Source organism: Cyanistes caeruleus, chromosome 2 (assembly GCF_971803275.1).
Source record: "Cyanistes caeruleus chromosome 2, bCyaCae1.hap1.1, whole genome shotgun sequence".
Taxonomy (NCBI): domain Eukaryota; kingdom Metazoa; phylum Chordata; class Aves; order Passeriformes; family Paridae; genus Cyanistes; species Cyanistes caeruleus.
This window is the reverse complement of record NC_141702.1, coordinates 105,687,110-105,710,818: the sequence shown is the minus strand read 5'-3', so window position 1 is coordinate 105,710,818 and position 23,709 is coordinate 105,687,110. Positions and strand designations below refer to the sequence as shown.

At 47.6% G+C, this 23,709-nt stretch overlaps 2 protein-coding genes across 4 annotated transcripts in view; one reads left to right on the top strand and one right to left on the bottom strand.

The window, feature by feature from the left end:
- The window catches only part of LOC111943553 (uncharacterized), a 101,578-nt gene that overhangs the window by 14,118 nt on the left and 63,751 nt on the right, over window positions 1-23,709 (top strand). For both annotated transcript variants that reach the window (XM_086878894.1, XM_086878892.1), the window contains exons 7-22: window positions 1,357-1,403; window positions 3,757-3,968; window positions 4,367-4,527; window positions 5,990-6,036; window positions 8,384-8,595; window positions 8,994-9,154; window positions 10,572-10,618; window positions 12,968-13,179; window positions 13,578-13,738; window positions 15,203-15,249; window positions 16,093-16,181; window positions 17,116-17,266; window positions 18,358-18,519; window positions 20,656-20,788; window positions 22,490-22,595; window positions 23,322-23,557. In XM_086878894.1, the coding sequence (XP_086735020.1) occupies window positions 1,357-1,403; window positions 3,757-3,968; window positions 4,367-4,527; window positions 5,990-6,036; window positions 8,384-8,595; window positions 8,994-9,154; window positions 10,572-10,618; window positions 12,968-13,179; window positions 13,578-13,738; window positions 15,203-15,249; window positions 16,093-16,181; window positions 17,116-17,266; window positions 18,358-18,519; window positions 20,656-20,788; window positions 22,490-22,595; window positions 23,322-23,557 (2,184 nt within the window). The remainder of the gene's footprint in view (window positions 1-1,356; window positions 1,404-3,756; window positions 3,969-4,366; window positions 4,528-5,989; window positions 6,037-8,383; window positions 8,596-8,993; window positions 9,155-10,571; window positions 10,619-12,967; window positions 13,180-13,577; window positions 13,739-15,202; window positions 15,250-16,092; window positions 16,182-17,115; window positions 17,267-18,357; window positions 18,520-20,655; window positions 20,789-22,489; window positions 22,596-23,321; window positions 23,558-23,709) is intronic.
- The window catches only part of LOC111942001 (uncharacterized), a 235,442-nt gene that overhangs the window by 151,200 nt on the left and 60,533 nt on the right, over window positions 1-23,709 (bottom strand). The window lies entirely within an intron of this gene.

The following is a 23,709-nucleotide window of genomic DNA, read 5'->3' as shown; positions in this document are numbered from 1 at the left end:
GTATTCAGCATTTGGCCCTATCTGTGGTGATCCAGCCCAATGTCAAACCCACCACCATATGGCCCAAGAGCAGAGGTGGTGGTGGGGAAGAGGAGGCAGGGCTGAAAAGCACCTCAAGACAGGTCCTCTTCTGGACCTGGCTGTTGATTCCCTCTGTAATGTTTGTGGTGTCATTTGGGAACTGTATTGCATGGGTCTGGATGCTGCAGATCTTTAAATGCTGTGATCCTTCACTGTCAACTTCTGCAGCCACAAGAATATGACTGGACAAATATTGGCAATTGTTAAGCTGTCTGCAAATTCCGGTGCTCATTCTCTAAAGTCAGGCACCATAGTTCATGTGCCAGCATTTAGAAAACAATAAAATTCTTTTTTTAAAAATATACTGACAAACCCCAACACAGAACTGAGTGGGTGTTACAGAAACAAGGGCTATGAAAAATATCTTTGGGAAGTAATTACTTGCTAGATGTAATTGTCAAATTCTGGAGATCATTGTGTGTTCCCAACTGTTTGAAAGAAAAGAGATCCCAAAGTAAACCTAAGGTGCAATTTCTCTGTACCTGGACCACCACTATGAAATGTGATTCCAGTGATGTTTTGGGGAATAGATGTATAATCTGATCAACATTTAGTATTTCAGTCTGGGCTTCAGATCAAAAAGAGCAAGGTGCTGGAGAAGAGGTATAGGACTGTACCTGATGGCAAAATATTGGCTTGGAGAAGTGTGAGAAAATGTAGCTGTCATGCTTGTCTGAGTGATAATGATAAAGAAGGAGTCTCAGAAGTATCATTCTAATTGAAAATCTTCTGTAGAGCTTTTAAAGTGCAATCTGAATATCCTTCTCTAACAGCTGTGTGTGAAATAGCCTTTTTCTTCTTGAAAGAGCAACGAGGTGTAACATCATTCTCAGGAGACAGCAGTGCTCTGACCACATGGAGCATGAGACTGTAACCAGTGTAAGGCACAAACAGGCAAAGTCAAGCTTTGCAGCAGTACAAAAGCAGCTGCCCTCCATAGAGCCTTGTGTCTCAGCTCAGCAGCTCTTGCTGCTTCAGAGAGGCTGTAGGAGCCACTTGGCTCCAAAAGGAGAGACAGCAGAACTGGGGGGTTATGTTGCAAGTTGAAGAATGACTGCTGTGTTTCAGCCAGAGCTTGGCCAGCTCTGTCTGACTCCAGCATCTGAGAGCTTAAGGACAATGAATCAGCTTTGCATCTTGTTTAGTTTCTGTGTTGCATTTCCTCCTTCATCAGAGTGACAAAGCTAAGAAGGGTTGCTTCCTTTCATGCTTCACACATTCCCTCCTTTCTCTTTCTTCCTCCTCATCTGTTCTTTTGTCTTCCATTTTCTCAAGGCCCAGATCCACCAGGAGAAGCGAAGATGACAACTCTGAAGAAGGAGGTAGGTACAGGGCATGTCTGTCATCAAATGACCATTGGAATTTTGACTCAGAGGTGACATTTTGAAAGCTTGGTTGAAAATAATTAATTTTAAAATTTATTTGACTTCATTTCAATACCTTGATGGGCCCAGTGGTCTCCTGGAGAGTCCAGTTACTGAGAGTGTGCTCTGGTGGTGCAGTGAAATATCCTCCAGTGTGAAGTGCTGAGTGGCTGGAGCTGGAGTGGTGCCTTTGGGACCTGGAAATCTAGTGCAGGAAAAGGAAAGATTCTACTCCATCCACCACTTGCCCTTTATTTCTCTGAAGCCATTCTAGTCTCATAATTCGTAGAGAATAAGCAGGCATTGAGCATGAAATGGAAATGTTCCCAGTCCTTCGTCCTGCCCTTGAAGGAGAAAACATTTCCTTGGGGCACTTTCTGGGCTGAACCCTTTGAGATCTGAAGGAGATCCATGGACATTGCCTGGTTCTGCCCTGGGAGAAATAGAGAAACCTCCTCTGAGGGAAAGTCCTTGTGAAATTTCCAATTGAGGAGAAGGAGGTTTCCGAATGGATGCAGCCTATGCAGGGTCTGAGTTTGTCATCCTCTGAGAGCACAAGCCCAAAGCCACCTATGGCAGGTTCACCATGACAAATCTCTTCCCCGACTCTCTCTGCCTGGGTCAGTGCTGCAGGCTGAGGCTGCAGGAGGAGATGCCTTCTGCCTTGTCCCTCCCTGCCTGCCTTGCCTGATCCCTGACAGGCAGAATTGTGCCAGACAAAATGCAGTCTCTGGTGCATCTGTGTCAGCCAATGCTTTCAAGGTGAAAGCCTCAATGAAAGTCTGTTGTTGTTCCTTTGCCATCTCTGGGCATTTACTGATAGGAGAGATGAGACTTGAAGACATAATTTTTCTGCTGCAGGAAAAGGGATCAGATGTCCTGGTCCCTTTGCTCAGGGTTTGTTCTGCCAAATCCTGCGTACAGCCCCTTTGGAAAGACTCCTTAATTGCTGATATGCAGCTGCAATGCTGAATGGAGTTGGGGAGAATTACTGCTCAGTATTGTTCAGGTGACATTTTTGCTGGATTAATTCTGGCCTAGAAATTACCTACCTCATCAAAGGTTGCCAGATGCTCTTTTGTAAATGATGTCACCATTGTACTGGGATAAAGAAACACAGATTTTATCTGTGTCTTCTTTTTATGCTCTACACTCTGCTGTTTGCATTTAGGAAATTCTTAATGGTTTTTAACTGCCATGATCAGAAATGTTTTATTGCAGGTGATCTTTGTGTTGGTATTTGGTGTCTCTGCAGGAAAGAAAGCAGGGAATAAACCCCAGGGGCAGGGAATCAGAGCAAATTGCAATGTTGGAAAACCAAATTTTCCCTTACATATTTGGGCTCCTTGAACACTGAGGACATGTGAAGGGGAGTACAAAGGTTCATTCACTTCTAACATGGGGTGCCATTGTTCATGTGCCAGCACCTCCTTAGTTGTGAAGAGAAATAAAAGCAACCAACAACTCCCCACCTGAACTGAGTGGGAGTTACAGAAACAAAAGCCATGAAAACGAGCTTTGGAAAGCAATTACTTCTTAGGTGTAGTTGTCAAATTCTGGAGACCACTGTGTCTGGCAACTCTTTGGAGGAAGGAAAGAGGTCCCAAAGTAGTGGATGGGCAATGAGCAACACATAAGCAAAGTAGTAGAAGCTGTGTCTCCTGGCTTGCCAGCTCTATACAGTTCAGAGGAATTCTAGTGATGCTAGTTTCATAAAAAATAAAAAACAAAGCGATCATGGGAATAATTCAAAAACCTCCTGGATGGCTCATGCATTAGATGGATTGATTGTAAAGGTGGGAGTTCACCTAACTCACTTCTTCTCATTTGAGCATGCCTCAGCCGTGTGGTAAGGTGGGAGCTGGGCCACTCTCTGGCAGGAGGAAGGGTCTTGTGCCAGCCTAGAGAGCCTGTGCACATCCCCAGGGAACAGTTCTGCCCTGCATGTGCCCCCTGCAATGAGCTGTGCTGCTGCCAGTGCCCCGTGCAGCTGTAGGGCTGCTCAGCTGTGGGGCAGGGACAGGAGCAGGAGGCTGCATGTGCAGCTGAGCCATGGCTGCAAAGCCCAGGGCTCTGGGCTCCCTGCTGTCCCAGGCCAGCCCAGAGGCCAGGCTGTTCCTGTGGGAGCTCTGTGCAAGCGGGACAGGGCTTTTCCTCTGGAGTGCTTCAAGGGTCTTCATGCCTGGAAATGTCAACTTGTGCAGCTATTTAGAAGTTTTCAGGAAGTCTCTCCCACAAAATATGGAGCTTCAGATGCTTTAGACTTGCTTTGCCACCTCATTTACATTTTTTTTTTGTTTCTTCTTTGCAGGGCTGACTAGGTTCATTTTTTCCAAATCTTTCCGGCGATCTCCTTCTATGCTCCTTGCCTCTGCTCTATTTCCTCCCAGCTGGAAAACCTCTCAGTCTTCCAACAGAAGAGAAATGTGCAGAGTTGAGAAGGAGAGTGGGAAAAATGGCACCAACTACGATGATGACACTAGAGAAAGAGAGGAGATGAGGTCAAAAGGAAAAAATTGTAAGGTAAGGAGACCAAGCTATGTCCTGTGTGGGAGATTTTCAGTCGATGTGCTGCCAACAGAGCTTGGAGAGCTTTCCCTGTGAAGTGAGCCCAGGGAAGCAGCTGAGCCAAGGAAGAGCTCAGCTGGACACTGAGCTTCAGGATGTCTTTGCAATGGGTGTGTGGTGCAGACTTCACATTTTCAGTGTGTAACAATAGCAGGAGAGGACTTTGAAGGGTTTCTGGGTTCTCCCTCCGCACTTCCCTTTGCATTCCCAATCCTGGGCCAAGCTACTCCATCAGTCTGATTTCTTTTCTCCTGCCAGGCCCCAGTGAAGAACATGGCTAAATGTCTTGAGGCATGTCTTGAGGGGGACAAGACTGGATACTTGATGTGAACACTGTGTTCTACTCTTTGCAGGCTTCCTTGCTGTATCCCACTGAAGGGGATAAGAAGAAGGAATCACTGGGACTGCCTTTGATCCCCCCGATACGCAGGGCAGTAAGTCCCGATGTTGGCAGTGCTGCAGGGTCTCTGCAAAGCTCTCTGCAGCTGGATGTGCAAGAGTCCCAGGAGATGAGGTAAGCCAAGGTGTCTGCTGCTCCAGTGTGCTGTTCACCTCGCTCTTCCCATCTCGTGAGGTTATTTTGCACAGTCAGCTCTCCCATGTATTTAGGCAAACCTCTGTGTATTCAGCATTTGGCCCTATCTGTGGTGATCCAGCCCAATGTCAAACCCAGCACCATATGGCCCAAGAGCAGAGGTGGTGGTGGGGAAGAGGAGGCAGGGCTGAAAAGCTCCTCAAGACAGGTCCTCTTCTGGACCTGGCTGTTGATTCCCTCTGTAATGTTTGTGGTGTCATTTGGGAACTGTATTGCATGGGTCTGGATGCTGCAGATCTTTGAACACTGTGATCCTTCACTGTCAACTTCTGCAGCCACAAGAATATGACTGGACAAATATTGGAAATTGTTAAGCTGTCTGCAAATTCAAGTGCTCATTGTTTTATAGTCAGGTGCCATAGTTCATGTGCCAACACTTATAAAACAATAAAATTCTTTTTTTAAAAATATACTGACAAACCCCAACGCAGAACTAAGTGGGGGTTACAGAAACAAGGGCCATGAAAAATAGCTTTGGGAAGCGATTACTTGCTAGATTAATTGTCAGATTCTGGGGAGCACTGTGTGTCCCAACTGTTTTGAAGAAAAGGGATCCCAAAATAAACCTAAGGTGCAATTTCTCTGTGCCTGGACCACCACTATGAAATGAGATTCCAGTGATGTTTTGGGATATAGATGTATAATCTAATCAACATTTAGTATTTAGATCTGGGTTTAAGATCAAAAAGAAGAAGGTGCTGGAGAAGAGTTATAGGACTGTACCTGATGGCAAAATATTGGCTTGGAGAAGTGTGAGAAAATGTAGCTGTCACGCTTGTCTGAGTGATAACAATAAAGAAGGAGTCACAGAACTATCACTCACATTGAAAATCTTCTGTAGGGCCTTTAAAGTGCAGTCTGAATATCCTTCCATAGCAGCTGTGTGTGAAATAGCCTTTTTCTTCTTGAAAGAGCAACGAGGTGTAACATCATTCTCAGGAGACAGCAGTGCTCTGACCACATGGAGCATGAGACTGTCACCAGTGTAAGGCACAAGCAGGCAAAGTCAAGCTTTGCAGCAGTACAAAAGGAGCTGCCCTCCATAGAGACTCATGGCTCAGCTCAGCAGCTCTTGCTGCTTCAGAGAGGCTGTAGGAGCCACTTGGCTCCAAAAGGAGAGACAGCAGAATTGGGGGGTTATGATGCAAGTTGAAGAATGACTGCTGTGTTTCAGCCAGAGCTTGGCCAGCTCTGTCTGACTCCAGCAACTGAGAGCTTAAGGACAATGAATCATCTTTGCAACTTGTTTAGTTTCTGTGTTGCATTTCCTCCTTCATCACAGTGACCATGCTAAGAAGGTTTGCTTCCTTTCATGCTTCACACATTCCCTCCCTTCTCTTTCTTCCTCCTCATCTGTTCTTTTGTCTTCCATTTTCTCAAGGCCCAGATCCACCAGGAGAAGCGAAGATGACAACTCTGAAGAAGGAGGTAGGTACAGGACATGTCTGTCCTCAAATGACCATTGGAATTTTGACTCAGAGGTGACATTTTGAAAGCTTGGTTGAAAATAATTAATTTTAAAATTTATTTGACTTCATTTCAATACCTTGATGGGCCCAGTGGGCTCCTGGAGAGTCCAGTTACTGGGAGCGTGCTCTGGTGGTGCAGTGAATAGGCCGCCAGTGTGAAGTGTTGAATGGCAGGAGCTGGAGTGGTACCTTTGGGCCCTGGAAATGCAGTGCAGGAAAAAGAAACAATCTACTCCACCTAGCACTTGCCCTTTATCTCTCTGCAGCATTTCCAGAGTCACAGTTAGTAGAAAATGAGCAGGCATTGAGCATGAAATGGGAAATGTTCCCAGTCCTACGTCCTGCCCTTGAAGGAGAAAACCTTTCCTTGCAGCAGTTTCTGAGATGAACCCTTTGAGATCTGAAGGAGATTCATGGACATTGCCTGGTTCTGCACTGGGAGAAATAGAGAAACCTCCTCTGAGGGAAAGTCCTTGTGAAATTTCCGATTTAGGAGAAGGAGGTTTCCAAATGGATGCAGCCTATGCAGGGTCTGAGTTTGTCATCCTCTGACAGCACAAGCCCAAAGCCACCTATGGCAGGTTCACCATGACAAATCTCTTCCCCGACTCTCTCTGCCTGGGTCAGTGCTGCAGGCTGAGGCTGCAGGAGGAGATGCCTTCTGCCTTGTCCCTCCCTGCCTGCCTTGCCTGATCCCTGACAAGTAGAATTGTGCCAGACAAAATGCAGTCTCTGGTGCGTCTGTGTCAGCCAATGCTTTCAAGGTGAAAGCCTCAATGAAAGTCTGTTGTTGTTCCTTTGCCATCTCTGGGCATTTACTGATAGGAGAGATGAGACTTGAAGACATAATTTTTCTGCTGCAGGAAAAGGGATCAGATGTCCTGGTCCCTTTGCTCAGGGTTTGTTCTGCCAAATCCTGGCTACAGCCCCTTTGGAAAGACTCCTTAATTGCTGATATGCAGCTGCAATGCTGAATGGAGTTGGGGAGAATTACTGCTCAGTATTGCTCAGGTGACATTTTTGCTGGATTGATTCTGGCCTAGAAATTACCTACCTCATCAAAGGTTGCCAGATGCTCTTTTGTAAATGACGTCACCATTGTACTGGGATAAAGAAACACAGATTTTATCCCTGTCTTCTATTTATGCTCTACACTCTGCTGTTTGCATTTAGGAAATTCTTAATGGTTTTTAACTGCCATGATCAGAAATGTTTTGTTGCAGGTGATCTTTGTGTTGGTATTTGGCAGGAAAGAAAGCAGGGAATAAACCCCAGGGGCAGGGAATCAGAGCAAATTGCAATGTTGGAAAACCAAATTTTCCCTTACATATTTGGGCTCCTTGAACACTGAGGACATGTGAAGGGGAGTACAAAGGTTCATTCACTTCTAACATGGGGTACCACTGTTCAGGTGCCAGCACTTCCTTAGTTGTGAAGAGAAATAAAAGCAACCAACAAAACCCCACCCTGAACTGAGTGGGAGTTACAGAAACAAAAGCCATGAAAATGAGCTTTGGAAAGCAATGACTTCCTAGGTGTAGTTGTCAAATTCTGGAGACCACTGTGTCTGGCATCTCTTTGGAGGAAGGAAAGAGGTCCAAAAGTAGTGGATGGGCAGTGAGCAACACATAAGCAAAGTAGCTGAAGCTGTGTCTCCTGGCTTGCCAGCTCTATACAGTTCAGAGGAATTCTAGTGATGCTAGTTTCATGAAAAATAAAAAACAAAGCGATCATGGGAATAATTCAAAACCCCCCTGGATGGCTCATGCATTAGATGGATTGATTGTAAAGGTGGGAGTTCACCTAACTCACTTCTTCCCTTTTGAGCATGCCTCAGCCATGAGGTAAGGTGGGAGCTGGGCTGCTCTCTGGCAGGAAGAAGGGTCTTGTGCCAGCCTAGAGAGCCTGTGCACATCCCCAGGGAACAGTTCTGCCCTGCATGTGCCCCCTGCAATGAGCTGTGCTGCTGCCAGTGCCCTGTGCAGCTGTAGGGCTGCTCAGCTGTGGGGCAGGGACAGGAGCAGGAGGCTGCATGTGCAGCTGAGCCATGGCTGCAAAGCCCAGGGCTCTGGGCTCCCTGCTGTCCCAGGCCAGCCCAGAGGCCAGGCTGTTCCTGTGGGAGCTCTGTGCAAGCGGGACAGGACTTTTCCTCTGGAGTGCTTCAAGGGTCTTCATGCCTGGAAATGTCAACTTGTGCAGCTATTTAGGAGTTTTCAAGAAGTCTCTCCCACAAAATATGGAGCTTCAGATGCTTTAGATTTGCTTTGCCACCTCATTTACATTTTTTTTTTGTTTCTTCTTTGCAGGGCTGACTAGGTTCATTTTTTCCAAATCTTTCCGGCGATCTCCTTCTATGCTCCTTGCCTCCGCTCTGTTTCCTCCCAGCTGGAAAACCTCTCAGTCTTCCAACAGAAGAGAAATGTGCAGCGTTGAGAAGGAGAGTGGGAAAAATGGCAGTGGCTATGAGGAAGACACCAGAGAAAGAGAGGAGCTGAAGTCAAAGGGAAAAAGGTGTAAGGTAAGGAGACCAAGCTATGTCCTGTGTGGGAGATTTTCAGTCGATGTGCTGCCGACAGAGCTTGGAGAGCTTTCCCTGTGAAGTGAGTCCAGGGAAGCAGCTGAGCCAAGGAAGAGCTCAGCTTGACACTGAGCTTCAGGATGTCTTTGCAATGGGTGTGTGGTGCAGACTTCACATTTTCAGTGTGTAACAATAGCAGGAGAGGACTTTGAAGGGTTTCTGGGTCCTCCCTCAGCACTTCCCTTTGCATTCCCAATCCTGGGCCAAGCTGCTCCATCAGTCTGATTTCTGTTCTTTTGCCAGGTCCCAGTGAAGAACATGGCTAAATGTCTTGAGGCATGTCTTGAAGGGGACAAGACTGGATGCTTGATGTGAGCATTGTACTCTACTCTTTGCAGGCTTCCTTGCTGTATCCCACTGAAGGGGATAAGAAGAAGGAATCACTGGGACTGCCTTTGATCCCCCCGATACGCAGGGCAGTAAGTCCCGATGTTGGCAGTGCTGCAGGGTCTCTGCAAAGCTCTCTGCAGCTGGATGTGCAAGAGTCCCAGGAGATGAGGTAAGCCAAGGTGTCTGCTGCTCCAGTGTGCTGTTCACCTCGCTCTTCCCATCTCGTGAGGTTATTTTGCACAGTCAGCTCTCCCATGTATTTAGGCAAACCTCTGTGTATTCAGCATTTGGCCCTACCTGTGGTGATCCAGCCCAATGTCAAACCCAGCACCATATGGCCCAAGAGCAGAGGTGGTGGTGGGGAAGAGGAGGCAGGGCTGAAAAGCTCCTCAAGACAGGTTCTCTTCTGGACCTGGCTGTTGATTCCCTCTGTGATGTTTGTGGTGTCATTTGGGAACTGTATTGCATGGGTCTGGATGCTGCAGATCTTTGAGTACTGTGACCCTTCACTGTCAACTTCTGCAGCCACAAGAATATGATTGGACAAATATTGGCAAATATGGAGGTGTATGCAAATTCCTGTTCTGATTCTTGTACTTTTATAGTCATGTGCTGTAGTTTATTTGCCAGCACTTATATTTTGAGAAGAAAAATATACTGACAACACCCAACGCAGAACTAAGTGGGGGTTACGGAAACAAGGGTGATGAAAACTAGCTTTGGGAAGCAATTACTTCCTAGATGTAACTGTCAAATTCTGGATACCATTATGTGTTGCCATCTGTTTTGTGCATGGGCCTCCACTTAGAAATGAGTTCCCAGAGATGTTATGAGATAGAGCTGCATAACCCATGTGATGTTTAATATTTCAGTCTGGGCTTAAGATCAAAAAGAGCAAGGTGCTGGAGAAGAGGTATAGGACTGTAGCTGATGGAAAGATATTAGCTTGGAGATGTGTGAGAAAATGTAGCTGTCATGCTTGACTGAGTGATAACGATAAAGAAGGAGTCTCAGAAGTATCACTCACATTGAAAATCTTCTATAAGGCTTTTAAAGTGCAGTGTAAATATCCTGTCCATAGCCGCTGTGTGTGAAAAAGCCTAGTTTTTCTGGAAAGATCAAGGAGATGTAATATTATTCTCAGGAGACAGCAGTGCTCTGACCACATGGAGCACGAGTCTGTCACCAGTGTAAGGCACAAGCAGGCAAAGTCAAGCTTTGCAGCAGTACAAAAGCAGCTGCCCTCCATAGAGACTCGTGTCTCAGCTCAGCAGCTCTTGCTGCTTCAGAGAGGCTGTAGGAGCCACTTGGCTCCAAAAGGAGAGACAGCAGAATTGTGGGGTTATGATGCAAGTTGAAGAATGACTGCTGTGTTTCAGACAGAGCTTGGCCAGCTCTGTCTGACTCCAGCAACTGAGAGCTTAAGGACAATGAATCAGCTTTGCATCTTGTTTAGTTTCTGTGTTGCATTTCCTCCTTCATCACAGTGACCATGCTAAGAAGGTTTGCTTCCTTTCATGCTTCACACATTCCCTCCCTTCTCTTTCTTCCTCCTCATCTGTTCTTTTGTCTTCCATTTCCTCAAGGTCCACACCCAGCAGCAGAAGCGAAGATGATGACTCTGAAGAAGGAGGTTGGTACAGGGCATGTCTGTCGTCAAATGACCATTGGAATTTTGACACAGAATTTGTATTTTGAATGGTTGGTTAAAAATAATTCTCTTCAAAAATTCTTCAAATTGATATCAATGCATTGATATGCTCAGTGGACTCCTGAAGAGCCCAATCACTGGGAGTGTGCTGTGGTCGTGCAGTGAAAATTCCTCCAGTGTGAAGTGTTGTGTGGCTGAGCTGGAGTGGTACCTTGGGGCCCTGGAAGTGCAGCACAGGAAAAGGAAACATTCCTCTCCATCCAGCACTTGCCCTTCATCTCCCTGCAGCCTTTCCAGTGTCACAGTTAGTAGAGAATAAGCAGGCATTTATCATGAAATGGGAAATGTTCCCAGTCCTTCGTCCTGCCCTTGAAGAAGAAAACCTTTCCTTGCAGCAGTTTCTGAGATGAACCCTTTGAGATCTGAAGGAGATCCATGAACATTGTCTGGTTCTGCACTGGGAGAAATAGAGAAACCTCCTCTGAGGGAATGTCCTTGTGAAATTTCCGATTTAGGAGAAGGAGGTTTCCGAATGGATGCAGCCTATGCAGGGTCTGAGTTTGTCATCCTCTGACAGCACAAGCCCAAAGCCACCTATGGCAGGTTCACCATGACAAATCTCTTCCCTGACTCTCTCTGCCTGGGTCAGTGCTGCAGGCTGAGGCTGCAGGAGGAGATGCCTTCTGCCTTGTCCCTCCCTGCCTGCCTTGCCTGATCCCTGACAGGCAGAATTGTGCCAGACAAAATGCAGTCTCTGGTGCATCTGTGTCAGCCAATGCTTTCAAGTTGAAAGCCTCAATGAAAGTCAGTTGTTGTTCCTTTTTCATCTCTGGGCATTTACTGATAGGAGAGATGAGACTTGAAGACATAATTTTGCTGCTGCAGGAAAAGGGATCAGATGTCCTGGTCCCTTTGCTCAGGGTTTGTTCTGCCAAATCCTGGGTACAGCCCCTTTGGAAAGACTCCTTAATTGCTGATATGCAGCTGCAATGCTGAATGCAGTTGAGGAGAATTGCTGCTCAGTATTGCTCAGGTGACATTTTTGCTGGATTGATTCTGGCCTAGAAATTACCTATCTCATCAAAGGTTGTCAGATGCTCTTTTGTAAATGATGTCACCATTGTACTGGGATAAAGAAACACAGATTTTATCTGTGTCTTCTTTTTATGCTCTACACTCTGCTGTTTGCATTTAGGAAATTCTTAATGGTTTTTAACTGCCATGATCAGAAATGTTTTATTGCAGGTGATCTTTGTGTTGGTATTTGGTGTCTCTGCAGGAAAGAAAGCAGGGAATAAACCCCAGGGGCAGGGAATCAGAGCAAATTGCAATGTTGGAAAACCAAATTTTCCCTTACATATTTGGGCTCCTTGAACACTGAGGACATGTGAAGGGGAGTACAAAGGTTCATTCACTTCCAACATGGGGTGCCATTGTTCATGTGCCAGCACTTCCTTAGTTGTGAAGAGAAATAAAAGCAACCAACAAATCCCCACCCTGAACTGAGTGGGAGTTACAGAAACAAAAGCCATGAAAATGAGCTTTGGAAAGCAATGACTTCCTAGGTGTAGTTGTCAAATTCTGGAGACCACTGTGTCTGGCAACTCTTTGGAGGAAGGAAAGAGTTCCCAAAGTAGTGGATGGGCAATGAGCAACACATAAGCAAAGTAGCAGAAGCTGTGTCTCCTGGCTTGCCAGCTCTATACAGTTCAGAGAAATTCTAGTGATGCTAGTTTCATAAAAAATAAAAAACAAAGCAATCTTCGGAATAATTCAAAACCCCCTGGATGGTTCATGCATTAGATAGATTGATTGTAAAGGTGGGAGTTCACCTAACTCACTTCTTCCCTTTTGAGCATGCCTCAGCCATGAGGTAAGGTGGGAGCTGGGCTGCTCTCTGGCAGGAGGAAGGGTCTTGTGCCAGCCTAGAGAGCCTGTGCACATCCCCAGGGAACAGTTCTGCCCTGCATGTGCCCCCTGCTATGAGCTGTGCTGCTGCCAGTGCCCCGTGCAGCTGTAGGGCTGCTCAGCTGTGGGGCAGGGACAGGAGCAGGAGGCTGCATGTGCAGCTGAGCCATGGCTGCAAAGCCCAGGGCTCTGGGCTCCCTGCTGTCCCAGGCCAGCCCAGAGGCCAGGCTGTTCCTGTGGTAGCTCTGTGCAAGCGGGACAGGACTTTTCCTCTGGAGTGCTTCAAGGGTCTTCATGCCTGGAAATGTCAACTTGTGCAGCTATTTAGAAGTTTTCAGGAAGTCTCTCCCACAAAATATGGAGCTTCAGATGCTTTAGATTTGCTTTGCCGCCTCAGTTACATTTTTTGTTTCTTCTTTGCAGGGCTGACTAGGTTCATTTTTTCTGAATCTTTCCGGCTATCTCCTTCTATGCTCCTTCCCTCTGCTCCGTTGCCTCCCATCCGGAAAACCTCTCAGTCTTCCAACAGAAGAGAAATGTGCAGCGTTGAGAAGGAGAGTGGGAAAAATGGCAGTGGCTATGAGGAAGACACCAGAGAAAGAGAGGAGCTGAAGTCAAAGGGAAAAAGTTGTAAGGTAAGGAGACCAAGCTATGTCCTGTGTGGGAGATTTTCAGTTGATGTGCTGCCGGCAGAGCTTGGTGAGCTTTCCCTGTGAAGTGAGCCCAGGGAAGCAGCTGAGCCAAGGAAGAGCTCAGCTGGACACTGAGCTTCAGGATGTCTTTGCAATGGGTGTGTGGTGCAGACTTCACATTTTCAGTGTGTAACAATAGCAGGAGAGGACTTTGAAGGGTTTCTGGGTTCTCCCTCAGCACTTCCCTTTGCATTCCCAATCCTGGCCCAAGCTGCTCCATCAGTCTGATTTCTGTTCTCCTGCCAGGTTCCAGTGAAGAACATGGCTAAATGTCTTGAGGCATGTCTTGAGGGGGACAAGACTGGATACTTGATGTGAACACTGTGTTCTGCTCTTTGCAGGCTTCCTTGCTGTATCCCACTGAAGGGGATAAGAAGAAGGAATCACTGGGACTGCCTTTGATCCCCCCGATACGCAGGGCAGTAAGTCCCGATGTTGGCAGTGCTGCAGGGTCTCTGCAAAGCTCTCTGCAGCTGGATGTGCAAGAGTCCCAGGAGATGAGGTAAGCCAGGGTGTCTGCTGCTCCAGTGTGCTGTTCACCTCGCTCTTCCCATCTCGTGAGGTTATTTTGCACAGTCAGCTCTCCCATGTATTTAGGCAAACCTCTGTGTATTCAGCATTTGGCCCTATCTGTGGTGATCCAGCCCAATGTCAAACCCAGCACCATATGGCCCAAGAGCAGAGGTGGTGGTGGGGAAGAGGTGGCAGGGCTGAAAAGCTCCTCAAGACAGGTTCTCTTCTGGACCTGGCTGTTGATTCCCTCTGTGATGTTTGTGGTGTCATTTGGGGACTGTATTGCATGGGTCTGGATGCTGCAGATCTTTGAACACTGTGATCCTTCACTGTCAACTTCTGCAGCCACAAGAATATGATTGGACAAATATTGGAAATGTTAAGGTGTCTTCAATTTCCTGTGCTCATTCTTTAAAGTTAGGTGCCATAGTTCATGTGCCAGCATTTATAAAACAACATTTTTTTTAAAAACAAAATATACTGACAAACCCCAACACAGAACTGAGTGAGAGTTTCAGAAACAAGGGCCATGAAATCTAGCTTTGGGAAGCAATTACTTTCTAGATGTAACACAAATTCTGGAGACCATTGTGTGTTGCCAACTGTTTGGAAGAAAAGGGATCCCAAAGTAAACCTAAGGTACAACTTCCCTGTGCCTGGGCCTCCACTATGAAATGAGATCCCAGAGAAGTTTTTGGGTACAGCTGCATAATCCAAGTGATGATTAATATTTCAATCTGGGCTTAAGATCAAAAAGAGCGAGGTGCTGGAGAAGAGGTACAGGACTGTAGCTGATGGAAAGATATTGGCTTGGAGAAGTGTGAGAAAATGTAGCTGTCAAGCTTATCTGAGTGGTAACAATAACGAAGGAAAAATCACAGAACTCTCATTCTAATTGAAAATCTTCTGTAGGGCTTTTAAAGTGCAATCTCAATATCCTGTCCATAGCAGCTGTGTGTGAAAAAGTCTTTTTCTTCTTGAAAGAGTAAGGAGGTGTAATATTATTCTCAGGAGACAGCAGTGCTTTGACCACATGGAGCACGAGACTGTCACCAGTGTAAGGCACAAACAGGCAAAGTCAAGCTTTGCAGCAGTACAAAAGCAGCTGCCCTCCATAGAGACTCGTGTCTCAGCTCAGCAGCTCTTGCTGCTTCAGAGAGGCTGTAGGAGCCACTTGGCTCCAAAAGGAGAGACAGCAGAACTGGGGGGTTATGATGCAAGTTGAAGAATAACTGCTGTGTTTCAGCCAGAGCTTGGCCAGCTCTGTCTGACTCCAGCAACTGAGAGCTTAAGGACAATGAATCATCTTTGCATCTTGTTTAGTTTCTGTGTTGCATTTCCTCCTTCATCACAGTGACCATGCTAAGAAGGGTTGCCTCCTTTCATGCTACACACATTCCCTCCCTTCTCTTTCTTCCTCTTAATATGTTCTTTTGTCCTCTATTTTCTCAAGGTCCACATCCGGCAGCAGAAGTGAAGATGACGACTCTGAAGAAGGAGGTAGGTACAGGACATGTCTGTCCTCAAATGACCATTGGAATTTTGACACAGAATTCGTATTTTGAATGATTGAGTAAAAATAATTCTCTTCAAAAATTCTTCAATTTGATTTCACTTTTTTATTGGGCTCAGTGGGCTCCTGAAGAGCCCAATCACTGGGAGTGTGCTGTGATGGTGCAGTGAAAATTCCTCCAGTGTGAAGTGTTGTGTGGCTGAGCTGGAATGGTACCTTGGGGCCCTGGAAGTGCAGCACAGGAAAAGGAAACATTCCTCTCCATCCAGCACTTGCCCTTCATCTCCCTGCAGCATTTCCAGTGTCACAGTTAGTAGAGAATAAGCAGGCATTTATCATGAAATGGGAAATGTTCCCAGTCCTTCGTCCTGCCCTTAAAGGAGAAAACCTTTCCTTGCAGCAGTTTCTGAGATGAACCTTTTGAGATCTGAAGGAGATTCATGGACATTGCCTGGTTCTGCACTGGGAGAAATAGGGAAACCTCCTCTGAGAGAAAGTCCTTGTGAAATTTCCAATTGAGGAGAAGGAGGCTTCCAAATGGAAGTGGCCTATGCAGGGTTTGAGTTTGTCATCCTCTGACAGCACAAGCCCAAAGCCACCTATGGCAGGTTCACCATGACAAATCTCTTCCCTGACTCTCTCTGCTTGTGCCAGTAGCCCGTTCATTGGGAGGATATCTAGGCATATGTGCCTTGCTGCTCTCATACACAATTGCTATTTCTTATGAGAGCTCTGCTGTCTGGAATCTTTCTTGCCTGTTGCCCAGCATGGTGTTTTTGAGGGCTTGAAATCTGTCAGAGATTTACACCAACCTTTCTTTCCATTCCCAGGCCTCCCACTGAGCCAAGCCAAGGGGACAGATCGTCCCACCAGTCCTGGTCATATGAGTGATGAAGACCTGAGGGACAGCTCTGGAAAGGTAAGGGTTAAAGACAGGGATGAGCAGACTTCCTTTCCTTATTGCTTGGCCCCAAATGTCACTGATAATCATAGTCTTCCATTCCTGAGGGATGGGGATTCTCCTGGGAATATATTTGCTTTTTAAAGAGCAATTGTGTGGCTTTTACTAGTGGTGAAAAGGTGACTGATTTGGAGATGGTGCTAAGGTCATGCTAGAAGCATTCTTTAGGTGCCAAGGTCATTTTAGAGAAGTTCTGAATGGCAGAGCAAGCTGCAGACTTGTGAATGTGTGCAAATTGCACCCTCAGGAGCAGAGAAGCAAAGATTGTAATGTTAAGCGTAAGCAAGGCTGAAAAATAAAATGAGAGTTTGATTTTTCATGGTAACCTTTCTGGCTGTATCTCACAGCCCTCTCTTTCTCAATTTTTCTGCTCATTAATATCAATATTTCTGGAAATTGTTTTCACGTGAGTCCTTTGCTTGAGGTCCTTCAGAGACCTTCAGAGCTGAGCTCTTCAGAAGCCAGGAAGTGAGAAACAGCTGCCATTCCTGGCCATGAGTGTTAAGCAAGAGCAATTACCCCTCCTTGCTGCGTATTTATTGCACATGGTTTTTATTCTGCTGCCATGGCCTGTAGGAACTGAACTGCCTGCTCTCTGGTCATGTGAGCTCTTCACCTGTCTTGGAGCACTCGTATGACTTTGGTGCTTCAAGCAGGGCTTCCTGTCATAGGTTGCAGTTGGAGCAGTGTAAGGTTGTGGCCCTAAAGTCTTCCACCTCCTTGTGTGTAATTGCCAAGATGAGGTTGGGAGACATTCTTCTGAAACACTTGGGATGAATATGGAGCTGCATTAAAGACTGTGGCTCTCCATGGATCCTGTGCTCCTGATGAGATGTTGTGTCTGGTTTGGGTGTCTCTGCTTACATCTGTGATGTATTTCCTTTGCAACTAGATCCGTCCTGCATTGTGCAAGTTGGCTCAAAAGAACTTAGAGCGGAAGAAAATGGAGCTGTTGGAGAAAGAGCTCAAGAGAAGGAGGCAAACAGAAACATCCTTGCAGCTGCCTCCACAGACAGCTGACCCTGGGGATGCAGAGGAAGCAAGTAAGTGCAGACTACACCTGTGGTCCTTTTTGACCACTTGCTTGCCCTTTGCACGGTGCTGCAGTCAGGCTGTTCTGCTTGCATCTGAGTGGAAGCTTGAAGAGGAGTTCTTTCCCTTCCCCCCAAAATAATACAGAGGCATGAAGAGTCATGCCCAAGGTTTCACAGACTCAGTAACAGAATATCAGCTTCCCACCTTCATCTCCAAAGTCTTTCAGAGTAGAAAATTTTGTCTTGCAAAGTTAACTGGGGCTTCAGACTCTCTCCTGGAGAGCAGCCTGCAGGGAAGGGGAGTCCAGAAGAATGCTTCTCAGCCATGGTGGAACTGAGAGGAAACAAAATTCAACTGCTTCTAATGAAAACACCAGAGATCCTTCTCCTGCCACAGCCTGCTGAGGAGCTGGCACTGTAGAGCTGTGCTGAAGCCCTGAGCCACTGCTTCTGTTGTAGCCCCAGGAGCAAGGAGCATTCCTGACTGAATCCTGGCTGAGGGGCTCTGACTGCAGTGCTGTGTGTGCTGCCCCCAGGGTGGCAGCAGGGACCTTAGGAGGCAGCACTCAGCCCGAGGGCATCACTCAAGGCTATCTGCACTTTCATTTGGTAACTTCCCCAGCCAGAAACAGGAAAACAAAAGCAAAGCAATACTGGGTTTTCCTTCTTTCTTAGGGGAAGCATCACTGCAATTTGGTTTTAAACTAGAAGAGGGTAGATTCAGGTTAGATTCTAGGGGGAATGTTTTTATAATGAAGGGGATGAAGCACTGGAAGGGTGGGCTCACAGAAGCTGCTGTTGTTGATCCATTCTTGAAGGTGTTCAAAGCCAATTTACATGGGGCTCTGAGGAATCTCATCTAGATGAAGATGTTCACAGGGGTTGGACTAGATGGTGCTTAGAGGTGCCTTCCAAGCCAAACTCTTGTAGGATTCTGTGATACTGTGATCACAGTCCCATGTTAGCATGCCACTGTTATACTTGAAGTTCTTTGGGATAACAAAGAGCTGTTACCCGAGTCCAGCAAGTTTTCTGGCCCTTTCCATCGTCACCCTGTGCAGCAGCCTCCACTTACAAGCTCCTCTTTGGTCTCCCCACAGGCTTTAGCGTACCGCCTGTCGATGGCACAGCTTCCAGTGTGCGGAGAAAATACCCTGGTAGTGCCTTGAAGAAGAAGGTCTTGAGGAAGCAGGACAACATGCCCTCACTGCCCAATATGCCCATCATCCATGGGATTGGCAGCTTCCCACGCAACTCCTCAGGTAAGCCTGCTCTGAGGCAGCTTTTTCCCACACGGGCTTTTCCTTGCCCAAGGGGCACAAACTGCCACCTGCCTCACCCAGCACAGCTGGGATCTTGGGTCCATAGCCTGTCCTGAGAATGAACAGCAAATGTACTTCTGAGTTAGTCCAGCTCTGCAGTAGTGGAGCAGTTGGTTCTTAGAGATCCATTGGAAAGTTGAGCTGAATAAAGTAGTGGTAAAGGCCTAAGCTCTGGCTTTTGCCCCTCCTGATAATCCAAACCACAGCACTGGTGCAAGAGGCAGCTGTAACTGCAGGGATGATCTGTGGGGCAGTGTGCCAGGGTGTGCTCACTGGGCACCTACGAGTACCACCACGATCAGTTGTCCACTCACCATCTCATCCCTCTGCCTGTGCTGCTGTCCGGCTCTGCAGACAGCTTTCCTGCTATCCCAGCAAGGGCTGTCTCTGCGTGGCAGTCAGCAGCTTGGTGCAGTCGTGCTGCTGCTCCCAGAAGTGCCCAGTGGCTCCTCACTGCTGCCATCCCACAGCCTGCAGTGCCAAGAGGGAACAAGCAGTGCCTCCTGTGTCACCCCAGCCAAATACAGTGGCCGTATGTAGCAGGTGACAGCCCGGAGGGGCTGCCTGGTGCTCCCAGGCTGTTTGCTGCCTGCAGTAAATACCCAGCAGATAGTCCCTAGTGGCTCTTGTCTCTCCCTTGTGGGTAGAGTGCCTGTGCTAGCATTCCAGGTAGGGTGAGATAAGAAGAAAGGAGCTAGGAATGATACTTGGAATGCTCCTTTCTAGAGGTGCTACTTCCATGTTGAGAATTGACCAGAAGTAGCCTGACGTGGCTCTCCATTCACAGTGAACCTAGATGTGTATGTCCACACACTTCTGCAGTGACATCACTGATGTCAGTGTCTGGGGTACATCAGTGACATCCACATTAGCCCCCGTCTGAATATTTTTGATGTTATGGTATACTTTGTGAGAACAGGCAAGGTAGCACAGAAACCCTGCAGAGTCTAGAGAAGTTCATCTAGATTCTGTTCAGTGTTGATAGTCCATCATTGTAGACAGCTCTGATGTTTTCATCTACACATTAGGAAATGAGCTATTGAGAGCATGACATGAAATTTTGGATGCACAGTGCTTTTGATGACAATTGGGTTTCATAAGACATGCATTTATCATCTGATTTTTCTCATACCTTTTACATTTTTTTCCATACCAAAAAATTCAATTAAGGCAAAGCCTGGACACCTGATTATCAAGAGCATGTGTCTGGCAACAATTTGCAGCTCTATTTGCATATTTTTATCCTCAGTTTGCATTTGGAAGGCTTTTATATCAACTGTCTAGACTGGAAGTGGCAATTTTCCTCAAGTGTAGGCTTAGGCACCGCTGAGTTCACAAACACATCCATTTGATGACAAAGAAATTTCACTTCAGCATCTTTGAAATACAGCCAGTGTGTCCCTCTGAAAGGGCAAAGACTCATGATGCTTGGAAAGAACAAAATCCATAAAGTACTCCCTGGGCAACAGTAGGCTACAATGTATGTGCAGTCAGCTGTCTGCTGTCTAGAAGATTTGAAGGCAATGGGAAGAGAGGCGCTGTCAGGAGTGAAGGGTCAGGTATCGCTGCTCCCTGGTAGCTGCTCCGTGGGGATTCAGCCGGGCCCAGCAGGGCTGGGTTGTTCAGGCTGGGCTTGGTGCTGTGGCGAGGCAGCTGCAGGTCTTTCCTCAGGGAGTTGCAGAGTGCCTCTGTCGTCGGGGCTGGGGGAAATCAGGGCGCTGAGACAAGAGAGGCAGCTGAGGGGTTCCCTCCTGGGCTAGCAAGTCCTGCTGGTGGGCGCTGTCTGGCAGGCAGTGGGAGCTCTGCGGCATCAGGAAGCTGCCGCTGCCTGTGGTAGCTGTGGCACTTGGCAGCTGGCGTTGTGTGGGCAGCTGTCAGCTTTAGCCTGGAGCTGTGCCCAGCTGGGGGGGCTGGGAGAAAGCAAGCAGCCCAAGGAGCCAGGCAGCAGGGAAGTGTCTGTCCCAGTGCCACTTTGTCCCACACGGGAGCCTGGCTGGGAGATGGGGCTGCAGGCCGCTCCATGGCGGGGTGCCTTGCCCGGGGCTGCAGCGCTCATGGCTGACCCTCTCCTCACAGTGACCTCGCAGACGGCCTCTGGTGCCAAGCGTCGAGAGGAGCCGCTGCGTGGGAACTGGCAGAAGGACACAGCCACTTGTGACCCACAGCAGGCCTTGCTCAAGGCATTGTCCTTGCTGGGCAGCGATGACTGGTAAGAAAGGCCCCGTTCACTCTGTCTCCCTCTTAGCGTTAAGGTAGCTCAGAAGTGGATCTTGCTAGTGCCTCTGAGCCCCGACAGCCCAGAGGGCCAAGGGGCACCAGTGAAACCACTGCAGAGCCGTGAGAGGATAAAGATTTGACAGCAGCCTTTTCTTGGCCTTGGTCTGCAGCAGTGCTCCAGCTGCAGCAGGTCCCTGCCGTTTGCTCGCTTTGCCTGCTGCTCCATGGAGCTGCAAAGGAAATCTTGAGGGAAGAGAGAAAGCTGTGGGACAAGATGATTTGCTGGCTGAAGGCAGAAGCAGGATGGCAGCACTTTTGAGTGTAGAGATTTGGGTGCCTTGGAGCACTGGCCCAGTGGGACTGAGTAAGATTTCTTCTCTCTGGTCCCACTGCTGACAGCAATGGCAGGTGACAGGGTCTCCCTGGGACCTCCTGCTGTGAATGCCAGAAGCAGCTCCAGGGAGTTCCTCTTCCTGAGAAATGGCCTGACTTGTGCTTTCAAGTCCCTCAGCCTGTCATTATCTCTGAAGGTCTCATGGTAGAAGAGAAGGAAAAAGAAATATAATCCTCTAGGAATCTTGCACTTTTGGAATTTAACTTTTTCCTTCAAATTTTACTTCTCACTGCTTCATATGGGCCTGAGATACTTGGTTATAACTCACATCGTGTCCCAAAATTTGACACAGACAGAAGGAGGCCCAGAGGTGCTAACCTGGATGTTGGGTGGTATTGGTTGTCTTTTTGATGTCTGGGTTAGCACCCACTCACTGGTGGATGCTTCATTCACACGGAGATAAGGACTCCACTCACACTGGGATAAACATGAAAAATCTGCCACAATGCATCTCCTTGTGCAGTCACCTTTGCTTTGCCCTTTCTCTTCTGCTTTCTCTTCCCCATTTCTCCTTGGTGCCCTGTGAGGTGCAGAGATCCTCTGGAGGTGTGGGGGGGTCTGGGTGACACTCAGGGGTTCCTGTGGGATCGATCACCAGCCCTGTGCTGCAGCCCTGATGCCTCACAAACCTGCCTGTAGCTGAGGGCCTGCACAAAGCAGGTGCTGGGAGATGGAGTTGTTTGCACCTTTTAAATAACATATTGCTCTTGTGGGGGTTGTTTTAGGTAGCGGGCTTTGCCAGAGTTTTAGCTGTTCTTGCCCAGGTGTGGAATCTTCTGGGACATCCTGCTGCTTTTTTGGGCAAGGAGGAAAAGAAGTGGAGTGGGTGAGAGACAGGCCTGGATTGCAGAGTGGAAAGTCAGCTCCAGAGTGCCAGTGCAGTCTCCTACTGCTGAACTGCCTGCTGGGGCTGGTAAAGAAGGAAAAAGCCCCAGTAACAGCCCCATAGGACTGTGTCTCAGGGGCAGGAACAGGGAGGTGACAGGAAACAGCAGCTTGGTTTGGTCTCACAGCTTCTAAGAAGCAGTGAAACACGGATTTCATGGGCCAGAGGTTTCAGAAAGGCTGTCTTGTAAAATGGCCACAAATGAAGACTCTGAAACCCCTCTCTTTGCCTTTTGGATTTGTGTGTGCTTTTGACAGCCACAGAATCCTGTGTGCTCCACGAGTTCCTGAAGTGCTCCTTGAAAAGCACCTCCCACTGAGGTCCCACTGAGCTGCCAGCCTGGTCATTTCAGAGGGTGCTGCCTAGCTCTTGGGTGGAGAGAAAAACCAATCTTTTTGGGACTTGCCTTTCAGGGAGCTGAAGGAGAAGGCGCTCTCCAGCATCGGACAGCTGGCTGGGTCCCATTCAGAAGTCGTGCTTTGTAGACTTCGTGAAGTTTGCCTGGCAGTTACCAGCGAGGTGAGAACATTCTTCTGAATTGTCCCCCGTACCTCATACATGGTGTGTAGAGCAGATATGTGCATGTTCATGTCCATGTGTGCTCAGGGATTGCCTTCATTTCTGTTTCTAGACCTTGTATTTCTAATGTCTCTCAGCTAGGATCAGTGTGTGCATGTAGCTGTATTTCCTGGTAGGTTGGCTGTCTGACACTCATCTTTGAGTGAGGTGTCATTGTAAAGCAAGGTGCAAATGCACAAACTGAGACATTAATTACGTTATTTTCCAGTGTCCTAATCTCTGCCTGAGCTGTAATTCAACACTGCCAATTAGTCTGTAGATTTGAGCCTGTGCTTTCCATTTCTTGGCTAAGTCCTTCAACTAATAGTGTTGCTTTTTTGAACAGGAGGACATGATTCTTTTCTCTTTACGACTTGTGCCTTATCGTTTGCTAGCAGCACTTGTTTAATTTGTTTATTTCCGAATAAACGGGCCTAAAATCAAAGGGGTGGACATGATAGAAGAGTTAATTGAAATGATTTGTTTTTAGGCCTGCTGTCAGCAGGTCTGAGGCCAGAAACTGGTGCCAGACTAAGTGCCTTTGTGTGCCTATGCTCTCCTGCTCTTATTTTGCTTTCATCTTCCCCTGGACACAGTGGGACGTGTTGTCAGTTCCTGGGACTGTTGTCTAAGGCCACTGGTTTTCTTTTCAAGGTGATTCTTATGTTTCTCTCATCACTTCCCCAGGTGACCAACCTCCGCTCAAAGGTGTCCTACGCTGCAATCGTCACTCTTGGAGAGCTCTTTGCAGCCTTGAAGAAGGACATGGACTCCAAAGTGGATGAGGTTGCTCAGGTCCTGCTCCCGATGGTTTGGAATTCCCCAGAGTTTCTGGAGAAAGCAGCCAATCAGACCCTGGGGATCATGGTGGAGAACGTGACTCCTGCACGAGCACTGGCTGCTCTCATGGACAGGGGAGCCAAGTAGGTTCTTCTGCTTCTAGTGATCTTCTTCACCTTCTAGTGTGTGCGTGGGGGAAGGGATGAGAGACAGAATGGGAATGGTGGGAGGGAAGGCTCCTGCATCCTGCATCTTCTGTGAAGTCAGGGACTTCATTCCCCCATCAACCTCACTT